Consider the following 17,674-nt stretch of genomic DNA (forward strand, 5'->3'; position numbering starts at 1 on the left):
ATGCAGGCCTGGGAGAGGCTTCGGGGGGGAGGGGAGGAATAGTGGTCTCTCTGGACCTCTCAGATTCACAGCTTGACCCACAGAAAAAAAGGTCCAGAGAGGCTCAGGACTGAATTATGATGCCTGCTCTGTAGCCTCCACCCCCACCCCCGGGTGAGCTCTGAGATCATGTTCTTACCCATTCTTTCTGGAACAGAGAGGAAAAAAAACGAGGCAGGGCAGCAAAGGATAGGAAAACTTATTCTTGACTTACTCTTTTTGCACCTACCCATAGCAGGACATTCGTGTAGATGCAAACATCACTGCTCTTTACAGAGGAGAAAAACAGTACCACAGACCCAGTTACAAGTGAAGGTCACATGACTGGTAGGTGGCGTGCATCCGGTTGGATAATCATAGCACTCCAGTGGCAGGAAAGTCTTCCCTCCCCTGATTGGATTCCCTCTGTAAACTTTGTAAACCCTCAAGGCAGAAGCCTGGCCAGGCCGAGCCTGAGGAGCTCCAGCAGCCAGGCCCCTCCCCCCAGGCCTCCCTAACTGTCAGAACAGCAGTTTCAGCCTCTGTGACTGTCACAAAGATCATCTCCAGCCCCTCAACAGGACTCTCCCGGGATTATGCTAGTTTTAGGTTAAAAAGTCTGAACAAGAGCCAGGCGTGGTGGCGCACACCTCTATTCCCAGCACTTGGGAGGCAGAGGCAGGCAGATTTCTGAGTTCAAGGCCAGCCTGGGCTACAGAGTGAGTTCTAGAACAGCCAGGGCTACACAGAGAAACCCTGTCTCAAAAAATAAATAAATAAGTAAGTAAGTAAGTAAGTAAGTAAATAAATAAATAAATAAATAAATAAATAAATAGGGCTGGAGAGACGGCTCAGTGGTTTGAAGCACTGGCTGCTCTTCCAGAGGTCCAGAGCTCAATCCCAGCTCTCCCACGGTGGCTCAGAACCATCGCATAGCAGTAGATCCGCGGGACCTTCTACCCTCTTCTGATGTGCAGAGGAACATGCAGACAAAACATCCATGCACATAAAATATAGAAACAAAATGAATCTTAAAATAAATTAAAACATTAAAAAGTTGCCACTGTATCTATGTGCACATGTATGTGCATGTATGTCATATGGAGGGAGAAGGGTTCATGTCATGTGGTGGTGTGGTGGACAGAGGACAACTTTATGGGGTTTCACCTCCTCCAACCTTTGTGGGTTCCCAGAACTGGATTCCAGACACCAGGCTTTTTGGCCAAGCACATTTTACCTGCTGATCCAACTGACTGGTTCACAGATTGCATATTTTTATGAAAGTTAAAAATAAAGACACTAGGACTGGAGAGATGGCTCAGTGGTTAAGAGCACCGACTGTTCTTCCAGAGGTCCTGAGTTCAAATCCCAGCAACCACATGGTGGCTCACAACCATCTGTAATTGGATCTGATGCCCTCTTCTGGTGTGTGAAGTGTACTCACATACATGAAATAAATAAAAAAAATAAAGACATTAGCTGTGTGATGGTGGCATATACTTTTAATCCCGGCACTCAGGAGGCAGAGGCAGGCAAATCTCTAAGTTCAAAGTCAGCCTGGTCTATAGAGCAAGTTCTAGGATAGCCAGGGATACACAGAGAAACTCTGTCTTGAGAAAAACCAATCAATCCATCAATCCGTATAGCCAGAGTACCATTATAACAGTAAAGAAATGTTAAAATGTACTCAGTGACCAGGGCACTTATCTAGTGTGCATGAGACCTTGGGTTAGATCCCTAGAGTCATATAAACTAGGACTGGTGACACACACCTGTAATCCAAGCACTCAGGAGATGGAGATAGGAGGATTGGAAGTTCAAGGTCCAGCCTGGGCTACATGAAACCCTGCTTAGAAAAATATATAAAGGAAGAAAATGCTAAACTTACAAAAATCATGTATACTCTAGTCTTATTTTCCTTATTTGTCTTTTAAAATATCTTTTTTATAGTTGTTATTACTGTTTATTTTTATTTCTGAGACAGGCTGGAACTCCCTGTGTAGCGAAACATGACCTTGAACACCTGGTCCTCGTGTGTCTACCTTCCATGGGTGTATGTGGCAGGGGGTGAGTGGGAGTGGAAAGGTACCTCAGTGATTAAGAGCACTGGCTACTCTTCTAGAAGATTCCAATCACCTACAGAAGATCTCACAACCATCTGTAATTCCAGTCCCAGGGGAGTCTTACACCATCTTCTGGCTTCTGTAGGCACAAGCCACAGATACAGCATGCAGGAAAAACACCCTTATGCATAAAATAAATAAAAATTTTAAAGTATGTTGTATAGGCTAGGTGTGGTATTGTGTGCTTTTAATCCTACTATTTGGGAAGTAGAGTGAGAAGATCTCTGTAAGTTTGAGGCCAGCCTGATCTACATAGCAAGTTCAAGGAAAGTTGGGTCTATATAGTGAGATCCATTCTTTTTTCAAAAAAAAAAATGTTGGAGTGGGTGCATTTGTGTATGTGTGCAGAGGTCATAGGTAAACCTAAGGTATTGTTCCTAAAGCAGTGTGCACTGTGTGTGTGTGTGTGTGTGTGTGTGTGTGTGTGTGTGTGTGTGTGTGTGTGTGTGACATGTGTGACATGGACTTTCACTGGCCTGGAATGTGCCAAGTTGGCTGGCCAGTAAGGCCCAGGATCTACCTATGTACGTTCCTCTCTGCTGGTATCACAGCACGTGCCAGCACACCCAGTTTTTTTATATGGCTTTTTGTTTTGTTTTGTTTTAAATTCTCAGGTTTGTGTGTGTCTCAGCTTTTACTGAGTGTCTCTCTGGGCTTTCTGTGGTTTGCCATCATGGACTCAAAGGCTCAATAAATGTCCCTTGAATTTTTCCCCTAAATTTTAGAATCCTAACACCCCCGCCCATTCCTTTTTCTCCTCAAGAGATTGACTTTTTCAAGACATGAAAGTCTTACTTGGCTTTTAGATTGTTAAATTCTGGATTTCTTCACTATCCTACATATTTGCTTGGCTAGTAGAAGATGTCTGCCCTGACATCCAAATTCAGTTTGGCGTGGATGGCCTGTTTGTCCTCAGTCAAATTCCACGTCCCCAGAGAAATGACAGGTGGCTCATTTTAGATTAGGTATTATCGCTTCCCTTCCTATTGTTGGCATAACACACCACCACAGTTTAACATTTAGTCTACTTCTATCTATTTGTGTGTTTATATTCCTATGTACGCCTTGTTGCCCATGTAGAGCTCAGAGGACAAGTCTCCTTTTAGCCTGTGAGTCCCGCTTTTCTGGCCAGTCACATTTCTTCTGTGACTTTTCCCTCCATGCTCAAAACAGTAATGGATCTTTTTTTTTTTTTTTTTAACCACTTTCCCTTCAGGTCCACTTGACTCACCTCTGCCACAGCACACGCAAGCTCTCTTGTGGACACGCACAGTCACATGCACACAGAGTTACTTGGTTTTCTTTTCCACAAAAGAAAAAAAAAAAACCAGTGCACTGGCAAGTTTTTAGCTGGAAGAATGCTCTGAATGTCTGTCAGCTGTCCCTAGTCCAGGCTGGCTTAAATGTCAGCTGTCCCTAGTCCAGGCTGGCTTAAAGCTACCAACAACAAAATTTCAACTGGTTTTCAAATTCCCCGAGAGAATGGAGTTGTAGCCAAGGACCAGAGCTTATGTCTAGCATGCTCAAGGTACTAGGCTCAACCCCCAGTACCCCGAAACCAGCACCACAACCCTGCAGCATCCCAACCCTCCCCCTAAGAACAAGACTCCTGACTGTGTAAGCACTGTCCTAACACACCACTGCATCTCATTCCATCTGGTTCCGCCCTGTTTAGAGCTGCCGGGCCTGAGGGTGAATGGCTTCTATTGACCTGGTTCACTCTGCTTCCAGAAACTGTACCAGCTCGTCATAGACATCATCATGATGAACCGAGTGTGTAAGATGTTCCGTCAAGGCCTCAGGGGATTTCGGGAATATCAGATCATTGAGCCTGTTCACAAGAAGCATCCTGACTTCTCCTTCTGGGATGTAAGTCGCCTAGCCAAGCAGGGGTGCTGGGACTTCACAGGTGCAGCACATTTCCCAGTCCTCACATTGGGTAGAAGGGGACATCATTAGGCAAGTAGGTTTCGTAAGAATGAACCCTGAATTAGACGGCCTTTCACGGCCTGCCCTGGCAGTGCTGGCTGGGGCAGGCGTCTGGTGCAGAACGGTAGCAGAACAGAGAGTAGGGGAGCAAAGGGGCACTCCTGGCCGGGTTCTCCTTCCAGAGTTTGTTCAGAGAAGGAAGCAGAGGCCAGAAGTGTTCTGCTTACATGTCTGCCCATGTGGACTGAAACAACAGCCCTGAGGGAGGCATGGTCCGCTTTCCAACTGTAATCACAGCAGCCTGAAGGAGTCGGGGCCACAACAGAACCAGGATTTTTCTGAGTGTTTTAAGCTGTGTGCACTTTGTTTTCTTTTCTACTATCTTCACTAAAAGAAAGGGGACATTTTCAGGGCCTTGTTTGCTGTAAGGACCCCAAGATAAAGAAGGTCCCAGCTTAAAAGATTTTATCCCAACAGTAAATCCTGAGCCCTTTTTGTCTTAGAAATAGTGATTGGCTGTCCATTGTCTTGTGTTTGTATTGTTGTGATAAGATACAATGACCAAGGCAACTTACAGAAGAATTTATTTGAGGCTTAGGTTAGACCGATGACCATCATGGCAGAGAGCAGTGTATCAGGCAGGCAGGCATAGTGCTGGAGCAGATGCTGAGAGTTCATATCTGATCCACAGTAGGAAGCAGAGACAGAGCCCTGGAAATCTCAGGAGTCTTTCCAAAACCTCAAAGCCTGCTCTCAGGGACACGCCTCCTCCAACAAGGCCACACCTCCTAAGCCTTCCCAAACAGTTCCACCAACTGGGGACCAAGTATTCATATGAGTTTGTGGGGGAATTCTCATTCCAATTACTGCAGTCCCCATTCTGCTAGTATGTTCCTGTTCCCGAAAGATATTATTGGTACTCTGTGTCTCCACCCCAGCCCAGGGTATTTCCCTGTAGCATGTAATTATTAAAAAACAATCCATGCTAAAGCTGGCTACATGATCTCCCCTCCCCTACTGGGAGCTGCAAGTCATGGTCTGTCCAGTTTCCCAAAGTTAACCTGATGCCAAACCACTCCGCACTCCCATGCCATCTGTCCTCTGCGGCTTGTCTGTCTAGACTTGCTCACTGGCTCTAAACCCCTAGTCTCGTATAATGGAAACTCAGAGGCTTATAATTTACCAGCCAGATTTATAACAGTAAATCTTCAACCTCCAAATGCCCACACAGAGAACTCAAAACTCAACTGATACAGATGCAAGCTATACACTTAGATTGGACAAATGTGCCCTACATTATTCTATTGCCCTTCTATGAGATCCATAGTTACTGGTGGCTATTTCAGGCCACATGGATCGGCTATATCTTCTTCCTCCATCTTCTCTCTCTCCCTTCTCTGTCCACCCTTCTGTCTCTGTCTCCTCTCTCAACCTTTCAGCTCTGCCTTGTTTTTCCACAAGCTCTAGCCTTATCTGACTAATTAAGATTTCACCTGACCTCACTTGCATACAGACAACAATCCACATTTTCCCAGCTCAGTATGCAGACTGGCCATGACCATTTTCCTCTTGGGCCACGAGTGATTAGACCCAACCCTCTGCCTTCTGCATCTAACATCTTTTTTTTTTTTTTTCTTTTTTTTTTTTTTTTTGAGACAGGGTTTCTCTGTATAGATCTGGCTGTCCTGGAACTCACTTTGTAGACCAGGCTGTCCTCAAACTCAGAAATCTGCCTGCCTTTGCCTCCCAAGTGCTGGGATTAAAGGCATGCGCCACCACGCCCGGCTAGCATTTAACATCTCATTCCAAGAAATTTCCCAGAATGATTTCTGAAGGACAGAGGCTGAAGAAAGGGAAAGTGGAGGATAGGAAGGTGGACTTCCACCTTTTGTTTATTTTTTTGAGACAGTAATCTAATTAGTAAGTTAAGCCTTTTTACAAAATATTTATTTATTATTATACTGTATACAGTATACTGTAGCCATCTTTAGACACACCAGAAGAGGGTCAGATCTCATTACAGATGGTTGTGAGCCACCATGTGGGTGCTGGGATTTGAACTCAGGACCTTCAGAAGAGCAGTCAGTGCTCTTAACCACTGAGCTATCTCTCCAGCCCAGTAAGTTAAGCCTTAGCAGGAGGTGGAACCAGTGTACAGGCTGGAGAGGCAGAACTCACATATCCTAGAGATTTTCCAAAGCACTCATTCTCTGCCAGTGATGTTCAAACCCAACATGTCTTCAGCTGACCCATGAGATGACAGAGAAATAGGCTAGACCTGTAGTCTGTGACATTTGGCTTTGCTTTCAAGGATATCCTATTTCACAAGGTGGCAACGGAAGAGAGAGAGGCTTATGTATGGGCAATGGGAAACACATGACCCAGAGTGAGGGGTGACATCAGGGGAGTGTGAGGTCAAACCTTATCACAGTGCCCAGTCAGAGTGGTCTCCAGGAGAGAAGAAACTTTGCAATGGCAACATGGCAACATGGCAACTATGGGTGTGTGTGTGTGTGTGTGTGTGTGTGTGTGTGTGTGTGTGTGTGATGTGACTGTCAACTGAAGAGCAGAGCTGGAACTTGGGGGACCAGGTGGAGGCTAGTTTTTCATGGACTGTGTGAATCTGTATTTCCAAGCACCCCCCTCTCTTCCTTTGAGAGCTTCTCTGAGGAGCACCACTTGGATTGAGAAATGACAAGGTGATGGGGTGAAGGCAGCGTTGTGTATACTCTTCCTGGGGCGATGCCAACAAATGTCCACCCACTCCAGATAGGATACCAATGACAGAGCAAAGTAGACTCCACTCAGTGGTAGCTCGGAGAACCACTGAGCTTATTGGGCTTTACTTAAAGAAGCACAGGTGAGGGACTATATGGGAGCGTAGGTATATACCCCTCAACAGCCGCATTGTTGAAAAGCCCACCCCAGCTGGATAGACGGAGCCCCTTCCACAGTCCCTCTGCTCTGGCACCCTGGAGACCATGTCCAGGTGGAACAGAATACTTTGAGCTGGCATGAGGTACAAGTGAGGAGCTGAAATCTCCTGAGGTCTAAGACTCTCTCTAGGAGGGACCCGCACAGGCCCAGTCTGGAGGGTCCCTGGGGAGTAGTCACAGCTGTTCTCATGGAGGTAGAAATGGCTGTCATGCTCAGAGGACGGCATTTCCACAGCAGCTGAGGGGTCAGCCAGGCTCCAGGGAACCGTCAGAGGCATTCTCTGGAGAATAAATGGGCTTCTTGGTTTGGCAATGTTTCTTCTACATTGCCTTTTCCTGTGTGTCCTCTTCCCTTTGTGTTCTTCGCACATCTGGTCAGAGACCAGCACCCTGGCTGTGCTCCAGCCTGGCCACTTTCTATGTGGGGTGGTTGCTGGGGTATGGGGGCGAGGAGGGCTTCCCTAGCAAGTTGTTGACAGGGTGGCCTACGGAGGAGGAGTGAGCCAGGCAGTTGTCAAGAGAATCTTGCAGCTCTGACTGACTAGCAATCCAGTGCTTCTTTATTTAGAGAGGTTTCACAGAGTAAAGACAGACTGATGGTTATCCAAGAAGTATAGATTATAAGCTGGGCGTGGTGGCGCACGCCTTTAATCCCAGCACTTGGAAGGCAGAGGCAGGCGGATTTCTGAGTTCAAGGACAGCCTGGTCTACAAAGTGAGTTCCAGGACAGCCAGGGCTATACAGAGAAACCCTTCTCGAAAAACAAAACAAAAACAAAAACAAAACAAAAACCAAAAAAGAAAAGTATAGATTATGTATTTGAGTCTTCATTACGTCTCCAGGGTTACAAGTTCAGTCACAATTAGAAAATACAAACAGAACAGATTTTATTTTTATCATCAGCCCTATAATTCCAATTTAAAGAATCTAAAGAATATCCCCTCCAAAGCAAACACAGTTATTATATGAACAGCCTGGCTTTTAGGGCTGGCAGAATTTGCAGTTTTAAAGTACCTCAGACAAACAGTGAATATCTGGACAGGCCTTTTCATGAATAGCAAATCTCAATACTTTACCCTGTTGTTTCATCCTCTCTGCTATAAAGTCGAGAAAGTTTATTTTAGAGAATCGATTTGGTTTCCTGAATTCTATTCCTCCTGGGGCTGTACCCTGTATGACCCCCTATCTTTAAACTACATATTCAGAGAACCCTAAGAAGGACATAAAGGGGGGGGGGCTTGAATCTGTAACCTGGTTGCCTGGCTGGTCAGAGTTTGTCAGTTGTTTCTGTTTACCCTGCACTGATTTTACTGTTTGAGTTTATTTGGGGGCAGACAAGATTTCTGGGGTAATGGCCTCATTTAGGAGTCCCATCGCAGCTTACTGGTGCTTCCCTGTATCTAATTATCTCCAGGGCATAAAGACTTCCAAACAGGGCCAGAGAAAGCTAGAAGCAGCAGCTTAAGTAGGTGTAAGACTTTTCCTAGAAAAACCCAGGCACAGTTTTCTTGGGAAAAGACATAAAATGAATCCCAATACAGAAAGTCCCCAAGAACGCACCACGCAGAGGCTTTAGACAGAAGGACAGCGACGGCAGCGTCTGGCTCAGCTACGCTGGAACTTTGTCAGACAGCTGGGCTGGCTTTGTGACTCTTGCTGTTTCTAGTGGGCATGACTGTGCCAGCCCAGCCGACCGTTGTATGGGACTTGATAAAACCAATTTTGTTCTGTTGACGGAGTAGAGCAATAGATCGAAGATGGGCCGTGTTTGACTTGCTATCGAAACTTAACCAAGCTTGACTTCACCCATCCACTCTGGGTCCCTCCTTTCCCCGCCTCGGCGCTATCCGGTCTGTCCGCTTCTTTCTCCTCCTCCTTTTCCCCCTTTTTCTTCTTTCCCTGCTGCCATTTCCTTCTCTCTACCACGTGCCACCGCCTCCATAGTATGTTGTTGATGCTAGCATAGGGCAGAGCTGGGGTTTTCGAGAGGAGGTGATAACAAAACGGCTCTGGGAGATGCGCCACAGGTGGACTCAGCAGAGTGGCCTGGGTCGATAGAAGGGCTTCCGATGTAGAACTCCAGGGGCATTTTTACTGATTTTCCTTTCTCCGGGTCCTTTCTTTCAGAAAAAGAAGCAAGGCCGTATCTCGTTTGTTACCGAGGACTTTGCTGCACAGGAGGTATGTGGAGCGCTAACTTTTCCTGGTGTGTGTGTGTGTGTGTGTGTGTGTGTGTGTGTGTGTGTGTGTGTGTGTGTGTGTGTGTGTCCGGGTGGCTCTGCTCATCTGTCTACTTCAGCCTGAAGAAGCACTGGACATAGCTGGTTTCAGTTCGGATTCTGCCAGCACCAGGGGCACTATGAAGTGGCCACTTAGTTCTAATCACAGTGATCCTGCCCCTTGTCCCTGACATATCAACTGTTACCACTGTTTCACTGAGAAGAGCCAATCTAAGAGTTTCTGGGCTTGGACTTATGGGAAAACAGCAGAAAGCAAAACAGAGGACACAGGATGCCCAGCCAGAGGAGAAGAAAGCCAGATGGTGGGAAACCCCTTGGCCTGTTGGTGAGTTCTGGTTTGGCCCTGAACTCTCTGAGGGATGTCAGTATACATGGCCCTCTATGTTGGATGCTCTTTAAGCTGCAGTCCCACTCTGACATGAGAAGGGCTTTATCTGGATGGGTCTTTTGGCCCGTGTGATGTGTGCGGTCTTTCAACTCCAGCACCATTACTTCCTTCCTCTCTTCTGACCACCAAATCCTGGATATTAAATCCTTATTTAATATCCAACTTTAAAGTTAAAGGGGCCTGTCTATTTATAGGAGTCAGTCACAGTCTAACTCTCTCAGACCTGACGCCACCCTGGTCTCACCCATTTGGGCTCTTCTCTGAGGAAAGAGGGAGAACAGAACTTTGTAATCAGTACTAACAACACTGTGCTTGTTCCACTGCTCCACCCTACCCCTTGGAGGTGTGGGTCCTCTTACGTGGCTCTCCTGGATTTGACCTTCATGTCCCTTCATTAGTGAAGCGTATGCCGGGCGTGGTGGTGCACGCCTTTAATCCCAGCACTTGGGAGGCAGAGGCAGGCGGATCTCTGAGTTTGAGGCCAGCCTGGTCTACAGAGTGAGTTCCAGAACAGCCAAGGCTACACAGAGAAACTCTGTCTCAAAAAAAAAAAAAAAAAAAAACATTAGTGAAGCGTAGCGAGGGAAATCTTCTGAATTCTTCAGTTTTTCAGAGCAGCCGATGCCTAATGCTAGATATGAAAGGTTGCCAGAATTTTACCCTGATTATCCCAGGGGAAACCAGGGACCTGTCTAAGCACCAGAGGATTCTAGAACTAAGGGGCGGGACATTCTGTGCACAGGAGTTGAGAAAAGCAAGAAGGCTTCAGAAGGGATATCTACAGTGACTGGCACAGCCTGTAGACAGTGTCAGTCCAATGAGCCGGGCCCAACTGGCCCCTACACAGAAGAGCATGCTAGCCGAGACAAGGACAGCTCTCCCTCAGTTTAAGTGTGTCTGTGCTCGGGGGACTGTGAGGTCCTGGTGCAGGATAGCCCCATACCCTGCTTTTGCTTTTGGCATACCCTGCTTTCTGAGTTCCTTCATCCATATGGAAATGATTCTCCTGCTGGATGAAGATGTTGTGAGATGGGTGTGTAAGATGCTCACTCTGATGGTTGGCACCCAACCCTTAGTCCGTGTCAGCTCTTCCCGTGAGTAGAATGGGTGAGCGTGAAAGCAACAATATGGAGAGTCGCCTGCTGGAGTCCTCTGGCCATGTCTTCCCAGGGTCACTTCCCTCCGAGGGCCATTTCTATCACACAGAAGAAGCCATCCTGGAGGACCCACCAGGAGATCCAAGACCTCTGCAATATTCTTCAGGCTCTAGATTGCTACCGCAGCTACACAGAGTCTCTACAGCTGCTCCTGGCCAAGGTCATACGCTTTGAAAGGTCAGTGAGGGGAACAGCCCCTGCTTCAGAGACTCGGGGACCCTGGAGGGGAAAGACACAGCAGATTACCCAAGTGCTTCCTGGGAAGGGTAGCAGCACAGCTTAGTCACTTACTGAGAGTCCTCCTCAGATGACAGTCCTGGAATCCGAGATGATCAGACAGGCGCTCTGACCCTATCTAGTCTAGTTCACATACTTTTCAAGTGTTACTCTGGGTAGCCCTTATTGTCTTAGAATTCACTCTGTAGATCAGGATCTCAACTCAAAGATCTGCTTGTCTCTGCCTCCCAAATGCTGGGGTTAAAGGCGTGTACAAATAAACCTAGCTTAAATTTATCTATCTATCTATCTATCTATCTATCTATCTATCTATCTATCTATCTATCTATCTCTATCTATCTATCTATTTGTTTATTTGTTTGTTTGTTTATTCTGTGTGGAGGTCACAGGACAGTGCACAGATGTACAGGAGTCATTTCCCTTCTACCATGCGTGTTTCTGATACCAAACTTGGTGGCAAGTGCCTTTACCCACTGAACCAGCCTGTTAAAGGGCTCATAGCATACAATATCATGTAAATATCTTGTACTGGAGAAGTCATGGATGTATTATGGAGCTATGCCTTGAGAAGCCATCTCAGGGGCTTCTTGGGGGCACCCTAGGAAATTGAGGTTAGGCCCATTTTGAGAACCCAGGGTATGAAGTCACTAGGTTTGTATGTTGCTGATCCTAGGGACCGCGTGTACTGCTATCTGTAGATCTAGACTCCTTTTGGCTGATGCACGATCCCTTGTGACAAGGGCAGGATAACTCCTTGGGCAAGATGGCTTGGTCATCAGCCTTACAGAGAAGACGGTATTACATGGCTTAGTGTGTAAAGTGCTTGCTCCTGGTCTGACAAACTGAGTTCAATCCCTTGGGCCCACAAGGTGAAGGATAGTCAGCTCATGTGAGCTATCCTCCTGCCTCCACTCAAATATACACTAATGCAATAATTATAAAATTAACTTAAAGAGTGGACAGATTTAACTGTGGAATTGTCGACCAGGACATTCCAACAGAGAGGACTATTTGCTTTATTCACATCCAGGGGAGAAGAAGAGCAGTTTACTCTTTTCTCTAACGGTTCCACATCAAGCTGGACATGGTGGCGCACACCTTTAATCCCAGCACTTGGGAGGCAGAGGCAGGCAGATTTCTGAGTTAGAGGCCAGCCTGGTCTACAGAGTGAGTTCCAGGACAGCCTGGGTTACACAGAGAAACCCTATCTCGAAAAAAAAAAAAAAAAGAAAGAAAGAAAGAAAGAAGAAAAAAAAAGAAAAGAAAAAGATTCCACATCAAAAGAACAAGAGGAGGAGGAAAGAAAGGCAAGCTAGCAGCTCGGTGTCCAAAGCATCCGCGGTGTCCTGGAGGAAAAAGAAAATCATGGAGCAAGCAGCTAAATGCCACATTTGTTCCAGTGTGACTCCGAGCTGGCCACTTAACCTTTAGAGCTTTGGAATTTTCATTAGTGAAATAATGCCAGTGTTGACTGAATTTCAGATAGATGTGGGGGCAGCTTAGGCAAAGAGATAATCCTTAAAGCCCTCTGCTAATTGTTACTCATCCCTGGGACTAGGAATTAGCATTTTAGACAGAGGTCTTTAGCTATAAAGAAAACCCATCCCTAGATCCCCTGAAAAGTCTGTGTCAGTGTGAGCAGGGCCAGTCTGCCCCGTGTCTGTCTCAGTGTCAGTGTGAGCAGGGCCAGTCTGTCCCATGTCTGTCTCAGTGTCAGTGTGAGCAGGGCCAGTCTGTCCCGTGTCTGTCTCAGTGTCAGTGTGAGCAGGGCCAGTCTGTCCCGTGTCTGTCTCAGTGTCAGTGTGAGCAGGGCCAGTCTGCCCCGTGTTCGTCTTCTAGCACTGGGATTGAGTGCAGACTTCTTGCTCTCTTGCACTCAGCTTGTCGTAGAAGCAACCCCCAGTCCCTTTTCACATTTTGTTGTTGTTGTTTTTTTTTGTTTTGTTTTGTTTTTGTTTTTTTTTTTTCGAGACAGGGTTTCTCTGGAACTCACTTTGTAGACCAGGCTGGCCTCGAACTCAGAAATCTGCCTGCCTCTGCCTCCCAAGTGCTGGGATTAAATGTGTGTGCCACCACACCCGGCATTGTTGTTTTGAGATAATCTTACTAAATTGTTCTGGATAGCCTCAAATTCACCCCGTAGCCCAGGCAAGCCCCAGGCTGAAGATCTTCTTGTCTTAACCTCTCAGCTGAGATGCCAGGCCCAGGTCCCCCGGCCCCCAAGCCTAGTCTCCCTCCTCATAGTGCTAAAATAGTTGCCATAGCTCCTAATGGCCCCTTCAGACTGACTCCAGAGGGAAAGATTATCTCATGGGTCAGCCTTGGCATTTTTCTCCTTTTTTTTTTTTTTCTTTTTTCCTTCTTCCTCCTTTAATTCCATCCATTGGATTGGCTTCATCTGGAGTCATCGGTGGGGTCTGGGTTTAAGAACTGTTAAAGAATCCTATTAGCATTAGGCTTGGGTATGCGTGTCCTAAGTGGCATACAGAGCTACTAGAGAGATGGTGTCCCTCCTCTCTTATCGTTCATTTGGGAGGGGCATGTGCAGCATCTCCACGGAGGTCAGAGAACAACTTGAGGGGATGAGTTCTCTCCTCCCACCACATGGGTCCTGATGACAAACTTGGGTCATCAGGCTTGGCATCTAGTACCTCCTCTGGCCCCTTTCTCTGCCTTCTCCTAAGCATGTCATCTAGAGTTCCGACAAGAGAAACAGCTTCAAAGAGATGACCTGTTTATAGTCACAAGGCCAAGTACAGAACCAGGATTTGGTCCAGGTGTGGCTCTAAAGCCAGTGCTTGCCACTGCTCAATTTCTCTATGTCCCCATGGCCTTGGGCACCTCTGGTCATGTACTGTCAGTCAAACACACATGGATGCTAAGCTTAACCAACAGTGAAGCCAAACTGAAGCAGCTGCTGCTTCCTCTGAGGCAGGAGACTGGCTACGTGTGAGTGAAGGGCCCTGCCTGACAGACAGGGGATGGGCTGGTCTGAAGTCTCTTCTATCTACTCTAAGGTTGTGCCCTCATGTCCCTGAGCACACAACGCTGAGTCTGGAATACTTTAGAAGTAAACGCTGTCCCTCCACAACCTTCCCCAGGTTCGGTCGCCGGCGCGTCATCGTCAAGAAGGGGCAGATGGGCAATAGCTTTTATTTCATCTACCTGGGCACAGTGGCCATAACTGAGGACGAGGATGGGAGCAGTGCTTTCCTGGACCCTCACCCAACACTGCTGCACAGGGGTGGCTCCTTCGGGGTAAGCCACGGGGAAGGGCCTCTGCTTCTGGGGCTTGGGGTTGGGGGATGAGGGGACGCCTGCTTCAACCTCTTACCCAGGCCCTGACTGCTTTGTCCTCTGTGCAAGTCACTGGCCCACATAGGCCCCAAGGCCTTTCCTTACCTGTCAGATGCCGATGAGTAGGACTACACACATCTCCTCACCCGTGTTTGCCTTTTCACCGTTCATAGACACTTGGATGCCAGAGACTCCACCGAGGCCTCTCCACTCCCTCTGCTCTAGCCTGTTCAGACCTGTTGTCTCTTTCCCATATACAAATAAAGGGTGGGAGGGTGAAGGGGAGGGGGCCAGAGGCAGGGAAGATGGATGCAGGACTGAGTGTGGAGTCACACCTGCCCTTGTCCTTGCTTCCCCCAGGAAATGGGCCTTCTAAGCACCACAGTAAGGAGTGCCACGGTGGTCTGCATGGAGGAGACAGAGTTCCTGGTGGTCGACAGAGAGGATTTCGTTGCAAATAAGCTGGGTGACGAAGTTCAGAAGGAAACTCAGTATCGGTACAACTTTTTTAGGTAACCCCGCCTCATTGGATGTCTTTTCCCTTTCCCTGGCCGTGGCTTTGCCTTCGATTGGAAATGTGCTGGTGGTTGCTATTGGCCTTGGGTGGAAATCTCCGTCCCCATCCAGCTTCTCTATCTAGCCACACTCCAAACGTTGCCTTCAGCCGGGCAGTGGTGGCACATGCCTTTAATCCCAGCACTTGGGAGGCAGAGGCAGGCAGATTTCTGAGTTCGAGGCCAGCCTGGTCTACAGAGTGAGTTCCAGGACAGCCAGGTTTACACAGAGAAACCCTGTCTTGAAAAACCAAACCAAACCAAACCAACCAACCAACCAAACAAACACACAAAAAATCCCCCCAAAACCAAGTGTTGCCTTCATAGCTCAGCTCGAATATCTCTTCCTTTGGAGAGTAGCTGACAGAGGCTGAGTGCATCCTGGGCCAGGCAGGGACTAAGTCCTTTGTACCAGCATTGTATTCATCTCATATCCAATCGTGTGAGGCTGTCCCTTTGATTTCCCTCAGTGTGTAGATGAGGGTACGGGGATGATGACATGTCATATCTAATTAAAAAAATAACAAGGTCTGGGTGGTGGTGGCGGCACACACCTTTCATCCCAGCCCTTGGGAGGCAGAGGCAGGCAGATCTCTGTGAGTTCAAGGATACCCTGGTCTATAGAGTGAGTTCCAGAACAGCCACGGCTACACAGCAAAACCTGTCTTCAAACAAACAAACAAACAAACAAACAAACCCAAACCAAACCAAGGTCCCAGTGTTCTATTTCACTTAATGTACCTCACCTATTGTTGCTTTAGAATAGATAGGGCGCCCCATTTACAGTGCTTTTGTACCCTGTATTCCTTGAAAACCCTCCCCATACCATGACTCTCCATTGTGTAGTAATTGTTTCATAGTTTGCATGCCATATCTGACAGTACCGTGCCAACAGGGGCCAGTATGGCCTCTCCACCACTGTTATCTTCCTGTTGTCATAGTGCCAAATGCACTTGATGTTCAGTGCTGACTAAATGAAGCTGTACTGGAGGGCGGCATCTAGCCCTGTGTCTGGCCTGGACGGTAGCATCACTGAGTGCATGGAGCCTGAAAATGGGTAGAGAGGGTGTCTGGGAGGAGTGGAAACAGTGGGGAAAGGGGTCTCACACCAAACCTCAGCTCCTAGGCTCACTAAGAGGAAAGTTCCATGGACTAATTACGTTTAGTGGAGCTTATTCTGAGAATCACAGCCAGTGGCACAGAGACACTGAGAGGACATGAAGGAGAAGTTGGTTGCTACAGCCGAGTTAACGGTGTGCTATGGTTTGGCTGGTTAGTAGTTCAGCAGCTTGAGTGTATAGAAGGTTCACCAGCCTCAGCTCCATGCTGCGACTGGATCAGTTGTTCCTGAGCCCAGGACATGGGCCCAGCCCAAATCCACAGCCTCAGGTCTAAGGCAACTCGGGGTAAGGCTTTAACTCTTGGGTTTTAGTCTCTTGCTTCATGAAATGGGGTGGTGAGAGCTCTCTTCCAAGATGTAATGATGGGATGAAGTGATAGAGGGGAGGGCCCGGTACATGGCACATAGTAGGATGCTCTTCTGGGATGTTCTTCTTCCTCCTCTCTAGACAGCCCTCTGGGGTCAGGGTATGGCCCTGTATGACCTGTTCCTATGTCTTGCTCAGAAATGAACTCAGCATGTTTGATGCCCATGTAAACTTGAGTTAACCAGCTCAGCCAACCTGGGTCCATTGAGTTTTGAGCCCATCACATGTTAGCACTAAGGGAAATGTGTCACTGTTAGCAGCCCCTTGGAGCCAACAACCAGAGAGACACAGCTTCTGACTCAAGGTCCAAGAGGTTAGGGGAAGAGATGGCCTCTTTGGAGTGGACCTTTAAACAACTCCAAAAGACTCCAGACATCTTGACTTTCCTCGGGATCAGAGCAAAATGATTGAAGTTCACAGGCCTGAGGCTGCTAGAGGATGGTTTAAGCTCCAAGACCAGAGGCAGGGCAGGACCGAGTAGCCAGTGCACTGAAGTAAGAAACCTCACCTGAGCTGACATTCCTTGGCATGGGGTGAGCTTGTCAAGCTGGAGCTGTAAAGAGTAGCAGAGGAGATTTGGAAGAAGATTCCTGGATATAGAATCAGAGTGGGGTACTGCGCAACCCCAGAGTTTGAGCAGCAACAAGGAGGGGCCCTCAGCTGAAGAGGAGGCCTTGAAGAAATGGGTGACCACAGACTGGGTGAGGTACCTGCATGTGTCCTGGCAAAATCTTACACCCCAGGCATTTTCCCAAGAGCCAAAGTTCTAATAGGCTTCTCTCTCCCCCAGGAACTTGGACATATTCCAGTCTTGGTCTGAAGAGAAGCTCTGGAAGCTGGTGGCCTTGGGGAGGATAGAGAGGTTCTCATACGGACAGATGGTGTCTAAAGACTTTATGAATTCGGCATTCATCACATTTATCTGCCAGGTGAGGTCTGATCTGGGAGCAAAGCTGGGAAGAGCAGGTCTCATCTAAAGCCCTCGGGCCAGGCAGACATATTTGAGCCTGTTCTGCAGTATACACAGCACGTGTATTTTTCTGACCTTCCTTGTTCTGGCTTCATGCCTCCGGGGCAAAGCACAGAGAGCGTGTCTCAGTGGGTCACTGTGCCTCAGAGGGTCACTGTGTCTCAGTGGGTCACTGTGCCTCAGTGGGTCGGGATGTACAGTGCACCCCTGTTAGTGGAGGTGGGGATGGGAGTGCATTTCGAATGTTGGAAAATGAGCGTAGGACCTAACTCTATGAACTACATCTTTTGCTGCATACACCCCTATAATTCAGCTTCATAACTTAGACACAGCAGGAG

General features: G+C 47.6%; 1 protein-coding gene across 6 annotated transcripts in view; it reads left to right on the forward strand.

Moving 5' to 3' along the window:
* Cnbd2 (cyclic nucleotide binding domain containing 2) overlaps positions 1–17,674 on the forward strand; it is a 63,693-nt gene that overhangs the window by 12,500 nt on the left and 33,519 nt on the right. For 4 of the 6 annotated variants that reach the window (XR_003953718.1, XM_006500172.4, NM_027585.2 and 1 more), the window contains exons 3-8: positions 3,873–4,010; positions 9,134–9,187; positions 10,805–10,968; positions 14,130–14,286; positions 14,686–14,837; positions 17,157–17,295. Coding sequence is in view for 5 of the 6 variants with exons in the window: in XM_006500172.4 (XP_006500235.1) it covers positions 3,873–4,010; positions 9,134–9,187; positions 10,805–10,968; positions 14,130–14,286; positions 14,686–14,837; positions 17,157–17,295 (804 nt within the window). In the remaining variant the exon portion in view is untranslated. The remainder of the gene's footprint in view (positions 1–3,872; positions 4,011–9,133; positions 9,188–10,804; positions 10,969–14,129; positions 14,287–14,685; positions 14,838–17,156; positions 17,296–17,674) is intronic. The other 2 variants (XM_030252071.1, XM_006500167.3) reach the window with 1 other exon arrangement.

Source organism: Mus musculus, chromosome 2 (assembly GCF_000001635.26).
Source record: "Mus musculus strain C57BL/6J chromosome 2, GRCm38.p6 C57BL/6J".
Lineage (NCBI taxonomy): Eukaryota > Metazoa > Chordata > Mammalia > Rodentia > Muridae > Mus > Mus musculus.